General features: G+C 35.2%; 1 protein-coding gene across 1 annotated transcript in view; it reads left to right on the top strand.

The window, feature by feature from the left end:
- LOC106867751 (uncharacterized) overlaps positions 1-24,105 on the top strand; it is a 63,269-nt gene that overhangs the window by 20,599 nt on the left and 18,565 nt on the right. The window contains exon 2 of the mRNA XM_014912714.3: positions 22,946-23,022. Coding sequence (XP_014768200.1) covers positions 22,953-23,022 — 70 coding nt within the window. The 5' untranslated portion in view covers positions 22,946-22,952. The remainder of the gene's footprint in view (positions 1-22,945; positions 23,023-24,105) is intronic.

The raw sequence follows: 24,105 nt of genomic DNA, 5'->3' as shown, positions 1-24,105 counted from the left end.
TTATTCAGAACGAAGCCTGGCCGAAAATAATCGACCCAATTTCCAACAAGCTATTGTGTCCTTGCTGCACATCAGACATCAGACGTCAGAATATACTGAGCACAGATGAACGCATCTCACGGGTCAACACGTTCCGATTGTTCTAAGTCCGGCTCTTAGTTAAAAGCCGGACTTGAAAAATCGGAGTGTGTGAGCCGATTCAGACACGAGACTAACAGATAACTGTTAACTATTTTTTAATAATAATAACAACAATATTTACCATTCTTTAAGATAACATCTATATTCTCTGCGCTATGAACATTCTGTTTTTAAGAGTATATTATGGGGAAACCAAACGAAAGAGTCTGCTCTGGTTGTTCAGCGCGTATGTGTGCGAGTTTCTATGGTGGTGTATGTCATTTCTATTCTACGGCTTATTAAGGATTCTGCTGTTATTTTGCCTGTTTACTTTCGTATGGGGTTTATACTCACTCGAATCCTCGTTATTCTTCCCAGATCTGAGCTTGTCACTCATTGGTTATACCCTACTCTGTCATTCTTTCTTGCTTTTACTTGTTTCTTTATCTTTATATGGCGGTTTATTGGGTATTCTTATGGTTATTTTAAGCGCAATACTTAAGGTCTGGATATGTTACCTTACTATATGGTTCTACCTTATTTTCTTCCATTTGTTGAATACTAATTATTATTTAAACCCTGTTTTCTCTGGTGCTAAGTTGTAGTAGTCTTTGTTTAACCTAAATACTTCTTTGTTGGCTGATAAATTCCATATGCGGGTTGAAATGTTTGCTATTATGGATTGGGTTATGCACCTGGGGTGATTACTATTTTTGTGAATGTACTTGAAGTTTTCATTGGGTATATGACATATTTTATATATTCCAGTACTTAGGTCTAGTGTTACGTCTAAACTATTGACTGTCTTGTGCTCCTCCTCTATGGAGATAGAAAGCCCTATGCTTTTAAAAAATTTGAATAAATTCTCCTATATTTTTCTAACCCAACGCTGGTAGGGCCGAGTGAATAGTGCGTCATCCCTTTACAGACCTCCACCTATTTTGGGCAATTGTTTTATTTATGCGGAATAAATTATAAATTCTTACTATATCAGTTATCCGGGCGGATATAGAGAACATTCTTGAAGCCTGCCGTATTGGAGTGCTACACGGTGGAATTATTCTACAGTACGAGTGATGTTTATTTCACCCTTTACCAAGGATAACCTCTCCAATTTACATGAACTTTTTCGGTAAAGAATATTTAAATATTACTGGACAAGTTAAACTTGGTGGTTGATTACATGCATTCTCACACAACGCACAGACATATATCTAAACATATCGAAATTTGAGCAGCCAATAGTATAACGCGAAATGATCGATATTTTAATTTGCTTCCCAAATTCAATAATTTGAGTAATTGGATCCATGAACAGCAGAGACGCTTCAGCTTCTAAGAAACTATATTTACATATATGTGTATATATGTATGTGTGCCTTCGTTTAACTTTGAGGAAAAAGTTCCCAGCAGAATTCCCTCTGCAATTAGTTTTTAGATTTTTCATCATTGTTTGGTGCGTACTATGTCCAAAGTCCATGCCTGGGCGCTTATATCGCATGCAAATTCATGTAAGTTGCTAACTACCCATTCAACCCTTATCCGTTTCTTGGAGAAAAATGTCAACCGTCAGTGGATTCACGACAACCTTGGGCGGCACTTTGCTGTCCATGAAGAGGAAATGGGAAAGAGCAACTGCTACCAGTACTTGCAAAGCTTGTTGAATTACCAATCCTGTAACCATGAAAGGCAAAGTTGACTTCGGTGAGATTTGAACTCAAGAAGGCGAGGAGCTGAAGTAGATATCGCTTACATGTCTTTTGTTTGACGCTCAAACGATTTTGTTAATCAACCATTTTTTCTCTAAAGTATGACAAAGCATATTTCCTCTCCTTTTTCAACGATAAATTATTCTAACAGATCAAATAGCAAATTTCTATTTTCTGTTTGTTTAATTCACCTCCTCCTCCCTCTTCTTCTTCTTATTCTTCGTCTTTTTCTTCATCTTTTTTTTCTTTTTTCTCCTCATTATTCTTTTTGTGCCTTTAATTTTCTTTCTTCTTCTTCATCCTTCTTTCCTTCTTCTGATACTAATCTTCGTGCTCTACTTTTTCTTCTTTTTACATCCACTTCTCGATTTCCTCCTTATCATCTTCCGGTTTCTCTTCTTATCCTCTTCTTCCTTTCCTTCTTCTTCCAATATAATATGACATTCAAAGCATATCGATTGTTTTCCTTGACGCAAAGTCATCACATTTATAAGGAGCCAAGATGGTTATGGAGAAGGGCGGCAGCTTAAGCCTAATTCAATAGCTCGACCTTCGACCTATTAATGGAATATTTTTTCTTTGATTGGTACTTTATTTTATCGACCCTAAACGGATGAAATGCAGAGCTGACCTCTACTGTATTTAAACTCAGAACCTTAAGAGCAATAAATATTACAAATCACATGAATAATATTACGAACATTATTGCGTTTTATTGTAATGGGATTATTTCGCTGTCTCTACATATTGAAAACAAAATCCCGCTGAAGACAACTTTGCTCTTCGCTTCTTTGGAGTTGGTAAAATAAAATAAAATAACAGTGAAATGTACTTGGTCGATTTCATCGAGTTTCTACTCTCACGATATTTCTGGACTTCTGTCTATGCTAGAAATAATTATTTCGAGTGGTAGATTGGTAGAATTATTAAGCAGTCTATGACAAAATTATTTATGGTATTTACTACGAGTATTAACGTTCTGAGATCAAATCAAACCGATGTCAATTTTATTTTTCGTGGTGGATGAATAAATCCCCAGTTACATATATACCGGGTTCGATGTCATTGATTAATCTATTAAGTCCCAGAGCACTTGAATTTCTGAATATTACTTTTAAATTTTTATAGATGATTGAAAATAGGTTAAAATGAAAAAAAAATAATTATTAAAACTCCTTTACTTCAAGTAGAAATTGAAATACCCGGTGTCCCATAAATAGCACACTGAGACAATGTGTTATAGCTTATTTAATGTTCTCATTTAGTGTCCTATTTATAGGACAGTGGAACTTAATGGGTTAAGTCTCTCTTCTCTCGAAACAACATCAATAATAATCCTTTTTGCTATAGGCACAGGATAAGGTAACATTATTTCACCGAAAGATCTAAGGCAAAACTCACAATCACTCACTAGATTTCGACTCGAGACGAAAAATATCTTATTTTCGTGTGTGTGTGTGTGTGTGTGTGTGTGTGTGTGTGTGTGTGTGTGTGGATACGCAGATAACTTTTATTATTAATCGGTAGAAATGTGGTGAACAGCCAGAATCGGGAACACGCTATTTCATCCGTAAACTATATGAATATCCGCTGTCGTAAAATTCCTTTCCGTTGGTTGTTTCATCCTATTTTGCGTCATCGCCTTTCGAGGCAACATTAAACATATTACAAGAATATTAAATATTCCTTTCTGAAGCGACAACGGTACTCTGAGTAAACAACTACAGTTTTGAATACATTACCTACCCCCACCTTATATATATATATATATATATATATATATATATATATATATAAAGAGAGAGAGAGAGAGAGAGAGAGATGTGTGTGTTTGCGTGTATACATATATATATACATATATATATATATATATATACACACACATACACATACAAAGATATATATGGGTACGTGTGTGTGTGTGTGTGTGTGTGATGTTAGTATATATACATAATACATATATATATATGGGCTTATGTATACAGACACACACTCACACATAACCACGCACACACACACACATATATATATATATATGTAATTTTTACAGGAGCTTTGCGTTGGTATCGCACGTGCAACCTTCGACATTATCCTATCCAAATGGGTTTTCGTAAACCAGTATCGACGTGCTATTATTTGTAGCTTCAAGCGAAGCACTTCGATATGCAATATCTGTAAAAGTAAAGCTAATTCGGAAGTCTATAAAATACTTATGATGTCGATAATATTCCTGTGTGTATGTGTGTATATGTATGTATTATTTGTAATATATGTGTCTGCACGTATGTCTGTTTCCATTGTGAGCATAGGCTTACAAAATGGAGCCATTATAACAGACTAAAATAAGCTCACATCGAAAGAAACTAGCTAAAAAAATGTATACATTAAGATTCTGTCCTACATGGACATAAAATCGCGAACGTCAACTTTATAACTTTCTTCGTTGCAACATTAAGAACGCACACAGAATACACAATGAAAATAACCGGTAGTTATGGGTGAGGCAATTTCTATCCTGTTGATAATGGTATAAACAGCTACGACGTTATTTCGATATGTATACGTATTTACGTCTATCTATCTACCTATATATATATATTTATTTATTTATTTATGTGTTTCAGCCAAGTGGCTGCGGTCATGCTGGTGCATATATTTGAAAAGATTTGTAAATGTACCACACGAGTAAGTAGATATTAAAGAGAAATAAAAATGAAAAAGCCACTTTAAAAAAATATTTTTTGGGGTGTTTTAATTAATTTACTTTACATGTTTCAGTTTTTTTTTTGAAAACCCTTATCAAAAATGAGTATAAAACATGTGAGAAAAGAAGAGGGCTATTAATAAAATAAAATTGAAATTAAAACTAATATTTTATACTCGTTTTGATAAGGTTTTTCAAAAAAAACGAAATATGTAAAGTAAATTAATTAAAACACCCCCAAAAAATTTTTTTTAAAAGTGGCATTTTCCATTTTATTTCTCTTTAATATATATATATATATATATATATGTATATACCATACGAAACTATTTTGTTATACTTAAGTGTAAAGGGTTATAGATATGTATGTATGTATGTATGTATGTAGGTAGGTAGATGTATATATCATGTTGGTGCAAAGGTAACGGCTAATTTTTTAGAAAACTGTTTTAGTGTTTTTTAAACTTGTGCCTCTTGAAATGTTTTAAGAATGTCACAATGAGTAATTTATGCCGATTCCTTTTAGACTTTGATCGTATTGCCGATAATCCTCTGCTATATTCGCACCCATATTCGTCCCATCAAATGATCAAATTAGACCTGTCTTATTCTATGAGTTTCATAAAAGTGTCTTATGCAAGCACACTGCAGCAAAATCTTTTCAGAGGGTTTATGGGGATTATGTACTGAGTGAAGGAAGTTGTAGGAGATGGTTTTCTCATTTCAGAAGTCAGGATTTGTTTTGAAGGTCGAGCCAAACGAAGGTCACTCAAAGCAACTTGATTCCGAAGAGTTGGAAGCTGTTCTCACAGAAAATCCGATCGCTACTTGTAGAGAACTTGCAGATCAGTTTAACGTAACTCATACAACTGTTCTACGCCAACTGAAAACGATCGGAACGGTTTCAGTGGTGGAAAATGGTTCCTGTACGAACTGTCTCCAGAGAATTTTCAACAACGTCTTTAAGAAGGCTTGTTACAGGTGATGAGAAGTGGATCCTTTACCATGACGTTAAACGCTGCCTATCGAGGATCATTCGAGGAAGAAGACCTGTTCAACAACCAATAGTAGGACTTCATCTAAAGAAGATCCTGTTGAGTGTATGACAGGATTTTGAAGGAATTGTCCATCACGATCTGTTGGATAACATAACTGATACCCAAGCAGAAAATCCTGAGCTATGAACCACCTTTACAAGCGCATAATTTTGTACACAGAAATGACGCTGTGTATATGCCAGAGAAATATATATATATTAAGGACGGCCCTTAGTCCGACACGTAGGTGTACGGCCTTGCTTGTTTATGCTTGTATATGTGGCGTGTAGACGTATTTTTGTAATAAATCACTTTCCTTCGTAAACCACTCGACGTTGTGTCTTTACCTGGTTTTCATTATTCTACTATAGCTGTCTTCCGTAACCCGATGCTCGATACTAATGTACAACTTTGCTGCAAACTATTTATTTTATGATGTTTCTAAGAATAAGCATGTACGATTCTGCTAATTCACAAACGGAACCTATCTAATGATAATATGAAAAAAAAAAAAATACAACTAACCTGTCAAATTACTCGCTTTTTGTAATTCTTCATTTGATTCCTCGTACTTAAATCCAGTTCTGACTTTTCTCTATTTAAGAGTAATACCGAAATTGTTAATTTATTTATTTTTTTATTACATTTGTTCGTTCGGTTATGATGAAATGGCTGTGCCGGGGGTGGAGCAATTATGTAATAGACATTACAGAGGGAGCAACACTATAATCCTGTTCTTTTCCATGTCTATATAGATATTGCTTGATTTGTCATCCGCCCTCTGTTGAAACACTTGTTAAACCATGGAATAAATATAACTACTACTCTATTCTTCACTTTTATGAAGACATACACACGCGCGCGCGCACTCACACACAAACAGGACACACACACACATGACATATTTAAGCGTATATACCTCATTGTGAATGCGTACATATATAAATATATATATTCACACACACACACATACTTATAGATATATATATATATATATATATATATATATATATATATATATACAGTAATAAGTGTTCTTATATATTTTTGTTGTGTTTAGGGGCGTTTTGTATTTGCATTACGTGTGCACATATACATATATATATATATATATATACATATACATATACATATATATATATATATATATATATACATATATATATATATATATATATATATATACATATATATATATATATATATACATATATATATATATATATATATACATATATATATATATATATATATATATATACATATATATATATATATATATATATATACATATATATATATATATATATATATACATATATATATATATATATATATATATATATACATATATATATATATATATATATATACATATATATATATATATATATATATATATATACATATATATATATATATATATATATACATATTTATATATATATAGAGAGAGAGACAGACAGATATGTATATTTATGTATGCGCAAATATACAGTCATACACAAGCACACACATCTGCCCTCAGAAAGATCTCCCACATACACACACACGCAAACAAACACATATATAAGCCTATATATGTGTGTGTGTGTATTACTGTACATCTGAATTTGTGTGTATGTGAGTGTTTAAGTGTGTTTATGATAGACGAATGTATGTATTTACAAACGCGTGTGGCGTGTCACGATATAGAGAAAATGAGATAAGGCTCATATTTCAGAGATGTCTGAATAATTAGATATTTCTGAAGTCTTCATATTGCTTTGGGATTGATACCTTTCTGTCAAAGATAGAACAACTGTGATGTGATCGAGTAAATAATTATTCCGTGCATATAATACTATGAACTGAAATGCGTATCATTTGTACAAATATGCACACGCACACACATACACACTCACACACACTTGCACATACAGACATGCTAAAATATATAATAGTGTGGATAAAGATGTTTGTGTATCTAGATATATACATGTACCTAGATATACATGCTTACAATATATCTGTATTTATGTATCTATGCATAGATACATAAGATAGCATAGATATATGCATATCTATGCATATATCTGTCTATCTACCCATCTCTCTTTCTCTCTCTCTCCATATATATATATGTACACGTATATATGTATACAGGTTTGGCGATGCAAAGAAGGAAAGTAAAACTCAAAGGAGGAGTAGATATATATATATATATTTACTGATATTTAGTGGAAGCAATAGAGAGACTCAAGGGTCAAGAGTTTGGTAAGTTTGGTAAGCGCTAAGGCGCGAAACTCTCGACCTTTGAGTCACTCGGTTGCTTCTGCTAAATATTACAATATAGTGTTGTAGTTCGCTTGAAGCATTGTGGTATCGAAGAAGGGAAAGGGAAGGCACAATGTGAAAGCTTCTGGCAATACAGAAAGTTTCCCAAAACCTTTATATTTCAGGCGCAATGGCCCATCCTCACAAGAGAAACAGTCTGGGAAATGTCTAGGTTCCGTTGGCCTATTGAAACTCCTCAGCGTTATGTTAGCAGTAACAGTCACTCTCGAAACGTTGGTGTAATCGACTGTCCAGTTGTTGGTGTAAACAAACATCCAAATGTTACTGTAGGCAACTCACCATCTGTTGGATGACGTGGCGGCCTTATGTAGGCTGCAATAGCAGTCATTCTCCAAATGTTAGTGTAACTCTCCATACATTGGTGTGAACAAATGTCCAACTGTTGGTGTAGACAACTCACACCTCACCAAATGTCGAATGATGTGACGAGTTAGAAGCAGCATGTTGTCGGCTTTCTGACCATTGGTTGTTGAGAGGTGTAGTCACATGGTGGCGGTGATGGCGGCGGCGTATATTATGGTGTTGGTCGCAGTTGCCGTGATGTTTTCATAAGAGTCATGGGCTCAAATCTGATCGACTATTAACTTTCGGGTTGAGGCGGTGGATCAATAGAGCTTCTTTTATACATAGATTACTAGTGTTCCTCTCCGAGGCCAGTATAGAGGCGTCTATCTCCTTGCTGGTGATGCCGCATCTGACGTTCACCATTACCTTCTGCCGGAGTCGCGTGGATTTTAGGTGTTTCGCACATAAGCATACACATCGCCCTCAGATTCGAACCTGCGATCCTTCGACTGCGAGTCCGCTGCTCTAACCACTAGGTCATATGCCTCCACGAACAGGTCCTGGCAAGGTGATTTTTCCGTTGAACACCGTGTCAATTTTTCCCTTAACTGTGATGTTTAGCCGAAAGTCAAGCAAGTAGAACGAACCCTCACTGTTTGGGTGTTCAATGATATTTAATGCCAATATACAAGTATAAATTTAATCTATCGATCTCTTCATACCATACAATAATTTACGTTAACCCTTACTATCAATCTATAAACCCTAACCTATCTCATTGTTAAATAGAATATACATATATATATATAATTACCATTAAACAAACTCCAAATTTATAAATTTTTTTAATACAACCCCTATTTTTACATAAATGCTGTAAATTGAACATTTCATCTTTTATTTTATAAAATCTTATAATCCAGCATTAATGACTGTTGATACGTTTAATATATTTCAATATATAGAAATATGAATCTTAAAACTACACGTACTTATTTATATCCATATTATCCCTAAAACTTAAAGACATATTTCTCTATTAAATCACATGATATTTTTGCATTATTATATAAAAAAAAATCTGACATGTTTAACCATATGAACAAAGGGAGATTACTAGTTACTCACATTTTGACCTAGGAAAATAACACTGTAACATTGGTTTTTAATTTCTCTTGCATTTCCTAAGTGAGTAAAATATTGATTTTTTTTTATATATACCTAATATTTTTTACATACCTAATATCTTTTCTTAGAACACAGGAAATTATATCCTAACCCATTTAATCCTAAATAATACTAATATCATAATATTTCTCTGTAGTACTTCTAAAACACATTATCGTAGTAAGATATAAACAAACTTTTCATCCCTTTATTAAAATTCCTCAATCTGATTCTTTGTATATTACACCCCTTATGATAAGTTACATTTATCTTTCTCCCATCTTCCTGCCATAAACTTTTATAAATATTTTTCAAATGCATGTGATATTTTAGCTTCATTTCCACGTTCAATATTAGCTAACTTTAAACGATCAATTTCTAATCACATGAACTCCGCGTCCTAATAAGTTGTTTACATTTTAAAATTTCTAAACAAAGCCCTAAGTTATTTCGTAATTCAAGACCGCAAAATATTCTTACTTTTCCCTGAAAATACCCGGCAATATATGGTTTATTACGTCTATAAAACTTCGAATGTTCATGATTCAAACATACTGTCGGACTGAAACATGTGTAAGATTTTTTCGGATATTTTTTGGTTGGTTTGTTGATCTGGTTCCTTTTATACTTATTCTTATAGGTGTCTCTCTTTTTTTTTGCATTACTTTTCCATCGTGATACAAATAAAATAAACCAAGCATCTATTATATTATTTCTTCTCCATTTTCTTTTATTAACTTATATATATATTTTTTTTTTTTCTGTGCTCCATTCTGGCGATGAGCGTAGGCCCGAAACGTAAAATACTTTCTCACTTCCGAGCGTTAAACTAATACAACTGTTTGTTGTTTACACACCCGTCTTCGTCTTCTTTTGTAAATTCTCACTAATATATATATATATATAGATAGATAGATAGATAGATAGATAGATACATATGCCTATATATATATATCCATACATATATATTTAGATACATATCCCGATATACATATATATATGTATGTGCGTTTGTGAGTGTCTGTCTGTGTACATGAATGCAATATTCATCAATGCATATGAATATATACGTGGTGTATATGTTGGGTTTCATCTGTCAACGTGTGTGCAGAAACACTTTCTTTCCTACGTCTGGACGTATATCTTTTATATGGAGATTTCAGCAGGTCACAGGCTTTTGAGTGATGTTTTTTTTTTCACTTCGAACATGAAGATATAAAGTTTCAGCCTATGAAAAGATAATGGAATACCTGTTTGGTTTCCATCAGCGCAGTAGGTGTTACATCAGGCCTTTCACAGTGTTTCAGACGCTTCTTTACTGATGTTAATGATGATGAGTTTGTTGATGTTGAAGATGTTGTTGAAGTTAATGATGATGATGATTGTTATGATGGTGTTAGTGCTAATTATGGTGTGGTATTATTGCTTGTGGTTGTATCAATGCTGCTGCTTCTGATGTTTGCATGAAAGGAAGATAAAGCATAGTATTTTTTTTAATCAAAATATATCAACTACTTAATGGCTGGGAGATAACAGTTTAATCAAAGTAACTATCCTCAGCTTCCACCACGGCGGCCACAAAATGGCTCGAGAACCTGGTGCGTGCGTTCTTTTCTGTGTTCTTGGGAAGATATTCGAGCAACTCCTTGTCACATCTACAGCGCTTCATGTCATTCTCAACCGTACCCCAAATATAGTAAATTATGGTATTACAATTGTGGGGGGGATTAGGCGGCCAGAAATTGGGGCAGGAATTCTCCCGGGTTATTCAATGCAGGGTAGGGCTGACTGGATATTGGTATCGTTTTGAAATATATACTGTAACAGATGTTACATGACGGAGATTTCCGCATCCCAAGCGAGTACAAAGAACACTCAACTAGATTGATGTTATTGTGGCGAAGTTATATAACATGAAATTAACAATCCATCAAAGCTGATGTTAAGACAAAGCTTCCGTGCACAACTTGGGAAACATTACGGTTGCGACCACTTAAGAAAGAATCTCTAATATTACGACCTTATACATACACAGGCGCGCGTGCATGTACACACACACACACACACAGATATATATATATATATATATATATATATATATATATATATATATAATTGGTAGACACTCATATACTCGTGTACCCTTCGGCGTGCATATAAAGTAACACAATTGTTTTACAGGCAGCATGCTTCACTCACTAATTTTACGCTCTAGGGAGAAAATACGCTAGCTACCTTTATTAAAAGATATCGTAATAACTCTCATAATATTGCACCTACGCTCAGCATGAAAGCACTTGTTAGAAACGTTTTCAATTTATTTAGTTTTCGTATATTACACATTCGAAATCGTGGAACACAAATTTATTATCAATATGGAGGCCAACAATTTATGACATGATTCGAGATGTATATGAAGCAGACCACGTACCTTTAAAATACTTTGTCTTTCTGCGCATATCATAAGCTCATTTGCTGTCATTTACAATTTATTTCTCGCAGCAAATATATTAATTGGAGATTGCAGCTTGTTAAAGTATATTAAATACATTGATTTCTCTCAAGTCGTTTACAAAAAGAAGTTTGGATGCTTATAGCTGAGACCCCTTTGGTTAAGTCAGAAGAAACTTGGATCTAAGCAACAACCGCAATAACAGTTACTTTGCTGTCGTCACAATAAACACATTTCGCTCGCGGTTGTTCACTGGTGTTTACTGCTTTCAGTTTCTTTTCATTTAGATATTTTGTTGTTCTCGTTGTTGTTGCTCTCACTGCTATTATTGAGATGTTCTTTGAGAATAATCTATACTGCGGCAGTTGCCATGAGGGAAACTCTCTTATTGGCTTTTGGTTCAAAATGCACTCCTTTCGGAGAAATAAGTACCGCCACCTACAGCGCTGAGACCATTAAATCATGAGATTTCGACCTTCTCTGGTCTTGACAATGATGGACTCTCGACCGCTAAAAAATAACTGCGATTCATCTCGCCGCTAGCGATATATAGAAAAACAGTGGCAGAACAGACGCTGTTGTGTATATTTACACTATCTCTGTTATATATAACATTTTAACAAGTTCATTGGCTAATCTCGACACGAGCGCCTACTCTGAAAATGAGATTCCATATATTGCTGACAAGGAAATGAATCGCTCTATTGGTCGTGAGTCCATCATGAAAAGACCATGGTAGGTCGAAGTTATGAGATCTGGTGGTCTCAGCACGGAGGCGGCGGAAATTTATCTCCCCGCTAGTAATATAAACAAGAGTTCTTTTTGCACCAAAAGCTAATACGAAAGTTTCTCTCGTGGTAACAACCGCAGTATAGTTTGTTCTAAAACAACATCCATGTTTAAGAGGAGATGAGTATTTACCTCTTTGTATTAATACTGCCTACTATTGTTATTCATACGTAATCTGTTAAATTTAAGAGAGTTGTGGGAAACTATTTCCATAATGGCTCTTCAAAAACTTATCTTTTCTCACGATTACAGAAGTCATATATATATATATATATATATATATATATAAAGAAGAAAATGGAAATTTTAAGGTAAAACTTATTCTCTATAACGTGTTTTATTTGCTAATAGGAATTACAAAGATCTACATGAGCGATAAGTATGAATATATATTGTAATAATGGAATAAGCATATTTGCTTCAACAGCAAAGAATTGGGGTTTACCCTATATACCTATATAATGTGTTTGTATATGTATGCATACATATGTAAATATGTGTGTATATGTATGCATATGTATGTGTATATATATGCATATATACTTACATATGAATGTATACATACATAGATACATACATATATGTGTGTATATATGCGTGTGTAGGTGTATGTGTCTGCGTACGTGTGTGTGTGTGTATGTGTTTGTGTATGTGTGTCTGTGTGAGTCTAATTGAAACTCATGTCCGTCCGTTGACGTTGAAGGATTCCAATGTAAACTGACGCGTAAAATTGTTTCATTGTATTCTGCCAAAAAAAAAGTTTTCTTGTTGCGTTCATGTCACCAATCTCACGGGCTGGAATTACGACGTGGCTTGGCAACAAAACAGATGGGAATAAAATTTTGGTTAATCGCTAGAGATATTTGTCTGGAAAGATCAATAAGAAAATGTCAACTAGAGACTCGAAGTTTAATTTGGCGAAGACGCAACCAGTTCTTCGGATTAAAGCACGTCTGAGTTAAAATCTTTTACATGATTTTTCATCTTTAATGTGGTAAAGCCATACTCTTGCTTAGTTTCAAAAATCGATCGGTAATTTAATTTGTTATATTTAATAGGGGAAAGAAAGACTCAAATGAATTGGTTTTAAAGTGAAACAAACAAGTTTTTCTACTGTAAGGCCTGACATTTTGGGAAAGGGAACAAGTCAGCCCAAGTGGTTAACTGGTACTTTTTTTATTGACCACCAATGGGTGAAAGGTAAAGTCGACCTCGGCGGAATTTGAACTCAGAACGTAAAGCCGGAAGTAATACCGCTAAGCACTTTGAGCGTCATGTTATCGATTCTACTAACTCATCTTGAATGAAACAAAAAATAAAACATACCAACGCACACACTTACACATAGATACATGTACACACCACCACACACATATACACACAGAAATATACAGCAAAATAGTTTTTATACTGCCTCCATCACTAATAAATATTTTTTAACAAGCTCATTGGATAATCGCGATACCAGCGCCTGTTCTGGCACCGTATTCCTGTATATCGTTGACAAGGAGATGAATCGCTGCTATTTCTATCGGTCGAGCGTCCATCGATGACGAGACCAAGGAACATCAAAATCACGTAATCTGGTGGTTTCGGCGCTGGAAGTCGTAGGGATTTATCTCCCCGCTAGCGATATAAACAATAGTGTATTTTGCATCAAAAGCCGATATGAGAATTTCTCACGTAGTAGCTACCACAGTATAGTGTGTTACGTTTAAGTGGGGATAAATATTAACTCACAGGAAAATAGTCCTGTTGTATAAAATGGTTAGAAAAATACTAAATCTGAAAGTTTCAGCCTGAGAAAGAATATGAGGACTTGAGGCGTACTAAAAACAGCATGAGTCACATCTCCCTCAAATCTCGAGTACCTTAACGCCATATTGCCTTATAACATCCTAAATACACTACAACTGAAAGAAAAAAAAGACAGGAGTTAGGGATAAAATGCCTTTGAGCATACACCTGATCTGCCAGGGTTTCAAACAACAGCATCGTTATCATCAAGAATCAAAAGAACGGACTGAACGGCAGGAACAACTTCTAGAACGGTAAGAACATCATCGATATAGTGACTAAAATAACGACTACGGTAGCGTGCGACAAGCACAGCAACAACAACAAAAGCAATGAGAAGAATATATGCAATGAAAAAGATGATTGCCAAGTCGCAAAGAATTTCTTGTAAAAGAAAATGTTATTTCCAATTTTCTTACACACATGCAAACACACAGATGTATTTTTTCATTGATATACATATATCTGGACACACACACACACATATATATATATATATATATAATGTGCGTATATAAAATGTGTGTGTGTTCGTGTGTACTACATCTGAAATGTCTCTGCTCTAGCAGCATGATACAATATCGTGTAAGATATCGTAATTGCCTGCATGCTATGATGCAATAATGTTATTGAAAATATAAAGCTTAAAGAATCTCTTGAGCTCAATCGAAGGTTTCGTATTCCCTTTTCTTTGTCCTTTATTTCCAATTATAATCATCGTAGCATTTGCAGTATCGAGAATTATTGACAACAGTCACATATAGAGACCATATTTGATATGAGACATTAAGTTTTCTTATTATTGTGTGCATATATGCACACACACACGCATACATACACATACATCCTCATATGTAACCACCTACAGGGACTTGCTCGTTGTGTTTATGCTATTGAAACATCTAAGCTTTCATATTGTGTATTTTACTCTAAGAGCATAGAATTTGGACTGTTAAGAATTATGAGCTGTGGTACTTCGAGAGTTAAAGAAAAGCAGATAAGAGTTCTATACGGAATTTTAAAATAGTGTAAATGTGTAAGAAAGGAAAAGAAAAACTCTAAGAAAATTCGTGAAAAATGTAATTTTGTGTGTTAATGTTGTTGTTACTGTTGTCGGCTCACTCCAAACCAATCATGATAATGAAGATCCATTATCATATCCGGTCTTGCGGTGAATATTAAATTGATCCCAGTGCTCAACCGGTACTTATTCTATTGACCCAGAAAGGGTGAAAGGCAAAGTCGACCTCGGCTGCATTTGATCCTAGAATACAAAGACGGACGAAATTACGCTATGTATTTCAGCCGGCGTGTAAACCATTCAGACAGCTCGCTGCCTTAGATATCCAGAAATATATTGACCTTCCTTGTTCCCAAATCGTACCTTCAGGTAACAGAAAGACTAGGCTATTTCTAACAGGTGGAGTGACCACTTACAGGATCTCTCTTGTTGGCTCAATAAACTTGTGTGTCATGAAAACTTGTGACTGCTGATGTTTTGATCGAGAGTGCATTCATTCAATTAAAAGCACGTTACTTTGGAATGGGTGATGTTAAAATCTGTCGCAATGAGGTCATGGATGTTTAATGGTTTGGATGAGTATTGCGGAAGGGGCAAAAACTCCTGGAATATGTCATATACGCGCAATACTTAGTTTTCATCTTCGATCTCATTGATATCGTTTCTTATTTCTTTATTACCCACAAGGGGCTAAACATAGAGGGGGCAAACAAGGACAGACAAAGGGATTAAGTCGATTACATCGACCTCAGTGCATAATTGGTACTTAATTTATCGACCCCGAAAGGATGAAAGGCAAAGTTGACCTCGGCAGAATTTGAACTCAGAACGTAACGGCCGACGAAACACCGATAAGCATATAGATGTGTGCATATTTTACTAAAGTTCATTTAAACTCTTCGTCACGGCATTACATGCTGCCCCATGAACAAATATCTATCTATCTTTCTTTCAATCTAGCTGTGTGTGTGCGTGCGTGTCTAAAATCCACTCACAATGCATCTGTGAAGAAGGAAAACACACGGTTGCAAATCAGACTTCCTAACCACGCAGTCATAACTAAGCGGATTTGTGAAGAGTGTGCACGTTAATAGGTGTATGTGTGTGTGTGTGAAGACATGCTTGTATATGTGAGTGTAGAATTGCGAGTATGCGCACGGGTGTTCTTATAATGTACGAACATATGTATGTACAAACGTGCATGTATCCATGCCATATGAATACATGTAATGTAATGTATGCGTGTGTGTATAATCCTTCTGGAATATGGGTAACATTGGGAATGTTTTAGAAATCTTCACTCAGCCACCAATCGATTAGATTTCTACGAAGCGAGTCAGTTTGCTTTGACGTCGAGGAGAAAGTTCAGGCTCTCGCACGGGACTTGTTTTATGCAAACCTGAAATTACATGGCCCAAGGTACACAGAAGAATTTATACTCAGAGTATAAAAGTTATGGACGACACTCCTATTGAAGAAGACGGTCGATGGTTATACAATTTCTTGTTAAGCAACTACATAGGTAATCTATTTATAGTGGTCAAGTATTTATACCATACATTACTTGATTCTATCCATCAGATCTTCTTTGCATGTACAGGTGTACGGTGGGCGGGGCGGGGTGGAGACACACCGGTGTGTGTGTGTGTTTATAGCTAGAATATAATTTTCTCAAGAATTTCTCTTAGACGTTCTTTCTTTTCAAAGACTTTTGACGAGAAGTTCTCAAAATGTGGACAGCCGGGTTCAATAGCAGAGACTGACTTTTGATCTTTGTCCCCGTAAAAATATCTGATTTATTGTACTTGGCTCGGATTTTCTATATTATTCATGAGTTTTCAAGCAATATTTACATCTTGATTCTGGTACGTCTATGTTATGGCCGTCAGGACAATGAATCCGACTGATTGTATTGTGAATTGTTTTTGGTAACAATAGTGTATCTGATGGAAATATTGTGCCCTACAGAAATATCTTGACAATAATTGACATTGTAAAAGATCCTTTCCTCATTGGTTTGACACAATCAATACTTTCTATCGCAAACTGGTTCGGAGGCATACTTTTCCCTTTTGTCCATCAACTAACTCATGTCCCTGAATAGCAAAGATGCAGCATTGTACTTGTGATGTGAGATACTTATCACAGATCCATGAAAAGCTACTCTTTCTGCTAAAAGTTATTGATATCTTTTACGCTGTGGAATATATATATCAATGCTGATGAATTGATGAGTGTTTGTCATCTACTCTATTAAGTAAATTTGTGTAGCTTCTTGAGACGCATGGAGTAGTTGTGCGCGCAGTTTTCCTATTCTGGAATTCTTCTACTCGCAAAAATTTAATGTTTTCGCGATTGTATAACCATCAGATCTAGGTGTTGTGTGAGCGATTCGATGCAACACTCAAACGTAGTTAGACCTGAACTTATGCTACGACCCACGACCCTACGATTAACGCAGATGAGGTTAGCGACACTAACAAAGTCATTATTGATGTGTATTTCTTTAAAGGTATCTCAAATATTTGCTCCAGCATTGACACAGTGACAGTAGTAGAGCTTTTGATCTTATTGAATACTGACAGTTCTAACATCGATGCGTTCCGAAATTTGTTGAAGTATTCCTTTGTCGCACCATTGTATGCAAAATTCTCATAGATACCGAGACCTACGTTAGAAACAAGGGAGTTAGACAGGTTAATTGATATTCATATTCTGTGTCTGGTCAATAATCTACCTTCATTAACTACCAAATACGAACAAATGTTGATATGAACTCCATTCCTGTGTCCTGTGAGTATTATAGTAGCCAACTCCATCTGTCTCTCGGTATGGAAAAACACTAAGTAAATAGAGCTTCCGGCCATTGATATAATCAATGGTTGTAATATTCATTATTGTTGCTCCTCGGCTGATACGAATCTGTAGGTTTGACGTTTCTCTGTCAGTGCTGATTAATTATTCACTGTAAGAACGTACAGTTGTACTGATTAACTGTCACCTAGGAATATTCCTGTTGAAAATCTGATTCTATTAATAATTAGTGGAGTCGCTTCAATTCTTAGTGGCAGCACTGTTGAATTTATGTTATTCAAACTTTTGTTAGCATAGACTATGGCCATAGAAACCTTGGTCAGATACATTGCGAGAAAAAGCAGACCGCTTTTCAATGGTTGAGCTATATTCTTTTCTCACTTCCTTGGAGAACTTCGTTGATGCAGGAACAAATTTGGGCCACAAATTCACTCTTTCCCCCTAGTTTACTCACCAGTTACTATAATATCTTAAAGGAATATTGGAGAAGCAACTATGTGCAGTACATTCATCGCAAACATTTTACAGGTCTGCTACATACGTCTCTATAGTCCTAGATACGAGCGTTAAATCTCGTGTATTTTCTTTAACAGGTGGACAGGGATTTACTGTTAAACATGAGCTCCCTATGCGAGTATACGATTATACATTTGACAGATTTTCAACACTCATCAAGAATGTTTTGCTGGACACATTTCGTATATTAGATATTTGCACAATATTCGATCCGTAGTATTTTAGCTCTATCTTACTTGGTCATATTGCTTATTTACATTCAGTATTGACACCGACAATAATAGGCCATTCCGAATAGTATATATGCATGCCGATATCTATCTATCTATCTCTGCATATAAATAAACAAACACTCACATACACACATATACTAACACAAGATATAAATATTTATGACTTTCTAGCTTACGTGTTTAAATGTCTCTCCAACAGAAAAAAAGATCCCGTTTGTAAGAAGCAAGAATTTTTGATTGGTGTTTAATTATTTGAATTCTTTTTAAAAATAGAATTTGATCTCTCACAAAGAAACAAATAATTGTCGTTGGAATCTGGTATAACGAAGACTATACGCGATATATGTTGAAATTTTTACAGTTCCGCTAACGGATGACATTTAAGATGTGCGTGCTAAGGGTCCAGTAATGTCGACTGAAGACAGTTTTTTTTCTGATTAATTCTTAGATATTTTACTAAGATCGCTTAGTGCATCAATAATTTTTGACGTGAATGTGAATTTATAGAGAAAATTATTAACACAGCCGCGTGTACGAATAAGTAAATTGCATGAATATGAATTTATAATCAGATAAGACAAGCTATAATTTGAAATCAAAGATTACAGTTTTTTTCCGGTTCATACAACTATATAAGGTCTGTTACATTTGCAATTGGCGAAGTTTTAATGAGAATTTTCCACCAATAACTCTTCTTTTGATATAAGTTTAAAAATAGAAGCATGCCTGTATGTATGTGTATGCATGTATGTATATTCGTATTTGGCTTCCTCTTTTTAACTTTAGAATAAATTTTAACCGGTCCCTAGTTGGTAGCAACCTTTTGAAGGGACGAATCTGATTCTAGCCATCATCCTCTAAACCTTCAGAAAGCCTTGCAGATGTTTATAATCCCAGATATCGTGATTATTTGTTGCATATGAATTAAGGATTTGTATTTTCTCCCTAACAACCAAAGTTTAGCCATACTTTAGCCCAGACGGTTTGGCATGTATCCTGCCTCTCCAATAATTGCATCCTGATGCTCTTTGATCAAGAATTCTATTCCTATCTCCGAGTACTTCTTCTTACGTGGCTTGTGTACACCGAGAAATCTTAGTATGGGCACCAGCTCCTCATTTTCATTGCATTAACTGAATACATCTATGCTTCTGTTTTGATCCACTTTGTCGAAAATCCTACCATTCACCGCATACGTATTCAGGTTCAAGATTAGTTGTAGGCAGCTTTCTATTTGGGCCAGTATCACTTGCTCTACCCGCAAGGTTTTCATACTTATTCATTTGTATGTGAGCATTTTTATTCTGCCTATTCTTCCAAATCTGACACTGGTTCATTCGCATCCAGATTTCTGTGAAACTTTCTTCTGAGAGCTCCATTTCCATGGACATTTTAGTAGAGTCTTCGAGGGATTTCCTCTTCGTGGTAATACGTTTATTATAACTGATAAGTTAACTGGCTCCCATAGATTCGCATAAATGTAACGGTATCTTATAAATTTTAAATGCTGGGTTTTAAAAACACGGTTGATAAGACACCAAGATTATTACCAGTAAGAATGAAGAATATTTAAATAAATTGAGACTCACATCGTCAGCCTGCGGAAAATGCTATTCTCTTATTCTATTTATATGCTAAGAATGAGTCTTGAAATTTAAGAAGACTTCAGGATAATCAAGATAACATCCTAGATAATTAAAATGGCATGTAGTAACTTGGCAATAATAATAATAATAATAAATGGTTTCTAATTTTGGTAAATAGTTATGTTCTCCAGCCGGTTTCTACGAGGCAAAGTCGGACATCCAATATGCTAGAAAGAGGTCATCAATGACCCAACCACAAAGAAAAATAATGTTCTCTGTGGTCATCCCTTATACACGTGCAATACAATTTTTTCTGAATTTTCAGATTTTTTTATATGCTAGGCCACTTGGTTTTAAATTAAATTAATATCCAATTTATCACCCTCACTATCTGACTATATATATATATATATATATATATATATATATATATATATATATATATATATATATATATCTATATAGGTTTGTGTTTGTGTGTGTGTGTGTGTATATAAAGACACCAGCTGCAAGTGATTATCTGCAATCGATATATTCATCATTGTGTAGAATATATATTCTTTTCTGTTCTAGGCACAACGCCCGATATTTTAGGGGAGGGAGCGAGTCCATTAGATCGACCCCAGTACGCAACTGGTACTTAATTTATCGACTCCGAAAGGATGAAAAGCAAAGTTGACCTCAGCGGAATTTGAACTCAGAACGTAAAGACGTGTGGAATATGTAATCATTATACTGTTGTTTCTCGTATTTTCTTGAATAATTACTGGATAAACGGTAACAAATACATGTCAATGACTTTTGAGATGTTTATGTTTTTATTAGAACTCACACCATTATATTCTTTATCTTGACCGCTAGAGATAGCAGCGACTCATCCCCCCTCTCGCCTGCGATATATAGAAAAACAGTGCCAGAACAGGCGCCGGTGTCGAGGTTAGCCAATGAGCTTGTTAAAAAAGATATATTAGCCACAGATGCAAAATGCGAGCTTGTTTATATCATTAGCGGGGGGATAAATCTCCGCCATCTCCAGCACAGAAACTACAAGATATTTGGGTTTACAGCTGTATCATAAATGAAAAACATAATCGCCGACGCCGACGCTAAAATGATAAAAAAGTTCGCGTGACATGGATTGAGATTGTTATCAAAATTTCTCTGCTTGGCCTGTGTTGTCCAACTTGCATTGCAGATAACACTAGGCTGAAGAAAGTTCAGAGGAAATGAAGTGTGTTGTCGTTTGCATTGCAAAAGAAGTTGGAGAAGGTATCGACATGTAGGTCGCCAATAAAGAAAGGCTGCATTTTCGGGCAAAAAATATTTAATTACCTTGCCGATGTGACTGATGTATTGGACCCGTTTTTATCTGTACAATCAGTGAAAGAGGGTGACATTTACGTTCCATTAATTCTCAATTTGCCGCTTCTTTACTGACATCACGAATTTACAAGATATTTGGTGTGCATGCTCATAATAATAAGCTTTTGTAATCTAGAAAAGTCAGAGTTGCTTCCACAGGCATGCACACATTTACTCTCTCTCTCTATATATATATATACATATATATATACATATATATACATACATATATATATACATATATATATATATATCAGGGACGTGCCGCCTGGGTAGGCAAGGTAGGCAGTACCTACCTTGAATAAAATAGATCGATAGCAGCATTTTTTTTTATGGCAGAATATGCACTCAATTCAATAAAGTTATGACGGATATTCTGATTACAATGCATAACCTGCAAAAGATTTTTTTTTTTGTAGATTAGTTGGGCATAATTCGCCCCTGCCTTTTAATCTCAGTAGTTAAGCTACGTATAATATTGCTGTAGTACACGTGCTGCGTGCATTCCTACAACAACGTTTTCTTTATGTGCTATAAAGGCAGAAGTAAATCTGTCTTCAGCTCAGTCGTACACCTGTGGTTTGCTTATCTTTTGTGTGTTTTACTACATAAAGATCACCAACTGCCTACCCTGAGTAATTACTGACGGCACACGTGTCTGATATATATATATATACACACACACACACACACACACACACACACACATATATATACGAAGCTTGCTGGAAAGTTCTTGGCTTTGGGTTAATAAAAATACGGAAGGATCAGTTAATTCTGATTTTATTCAACACATTCCACTCTCAGATTCACACAATTATTGCAGAAGTCCTTCGGTTTTCTTGAACCTTGTTGAAGGACTCGGAAGGTTGGGCCTCCAACCAAGCTTTTAAAACTTTTAAATCCAGGATACCCTGGAAGCCAGTAGCTTTTCAGCATCCCTTCGAACGTACATACATGCTTACATATATTGCCTATCTTCAATACCTTCTATTGTCGTTTCTTTATATTCACAGGTGCGTGATGAAAACTATCATTGCTTTCTGTTTCTGCTTTTGCGTACTCATTTCATACGCCTTGTCGTATAACGAAGGTAAGTACACACAACTCCCTACTACTTTTTTATGTGTATGTGTGCGTGAAAGAGAAAAAGAGAGAGAGAGAAAGCGCTAATCAGAGGAAGGAAGGTATTGCATTGCTTCTTTTCAGATTGCCGGATGGGGCTCTATATTCATGTCTTCAGTTTGAACCCCTCTGGGTTTTTGATATATGGAAAGAAAAGTATGTATAATTAAGGCAAATATTAAATTGCCATGGAGTTGTCTTAAATAATAGTAATAATAATGTTAATAATAATTCTTTCTACTGGAAGCACAAGGCTTCAAATATGGGGAAAGGATTAAGTCGAATTCCATCGACCTCAGTGCGTTACTGGTACTTATTTAATCGACCCTGAAAGGATGAAAGGCAAAGTCGACCTCGGCGGAATTTGAATTCAGAATGTAAAAACGGACGAAATAGCGCAATGCATTTCACCTGGCGCGCTAACGATTTTGCCACCTCGACGCCTTAACAACAACAATAAAAATTATAATAATAATAATAATGAGTTATAGAGGAAATAGGCATAAAACCTAGTTTAATGCAATTGCAGAGAGCATTATTACTAGAGAAACTGTGGGCGTTACGCGATATATTAAGAAATGCTAGAGACGTTGCGATTACTTAAAATAAACTCAAATAAATTCGACGTTTATAGAATGCAAGGATATAATCTTAAAAGTTATGTTTTAAGAAATGCAGCACGTAATGAAGACAATACGCCTACACATACGCAAGAAGCTACTACCAAGGCTGTTTCGAACCGTTATCATTACGCCCGTACTGGAGTCTTGTGCGCCTGAAGACGACTATGAGCCTTTCACAGATATTTGGTAATACCTGTTTTAAGGTGCTTTTGACTATTGGTGTGAGCTTCAGAAATAAGGTGGATGAGGAATTTTTTCCCAACCAAGCTCTTCGATCTTGTGTGATGTGATCTTTGCAGTGTGGGGCCGCGCATTGTCCTGATGAAACATCACTCCTTTTCGATTCACTAAAGCGGATAATTTTTTCTTCAAAGCTTGGTTCAAACGCTCTAATTGCTGACAGTAGACTTGAACATTGATTGTTGCAT

Source organism: Octopus bimaculoides, chromosome 22 (assembly GCF_046866305.1).
Source record: "Octopus bimaculoides isolate indiv1 chromosome 22, ASM4686630v1, whole genome shotgun sequence".
NCBI classification, from domain to species: domain Eukaryota; kingdom Metazoa; phylum Mollusca; class Cephalopoda; order Octopoda; family Octopodidae; genus Octopus; species Octopus bimaculoides.
This window is presented reverse-complemented; position numbering and strand designations above follow the sequence as displayed.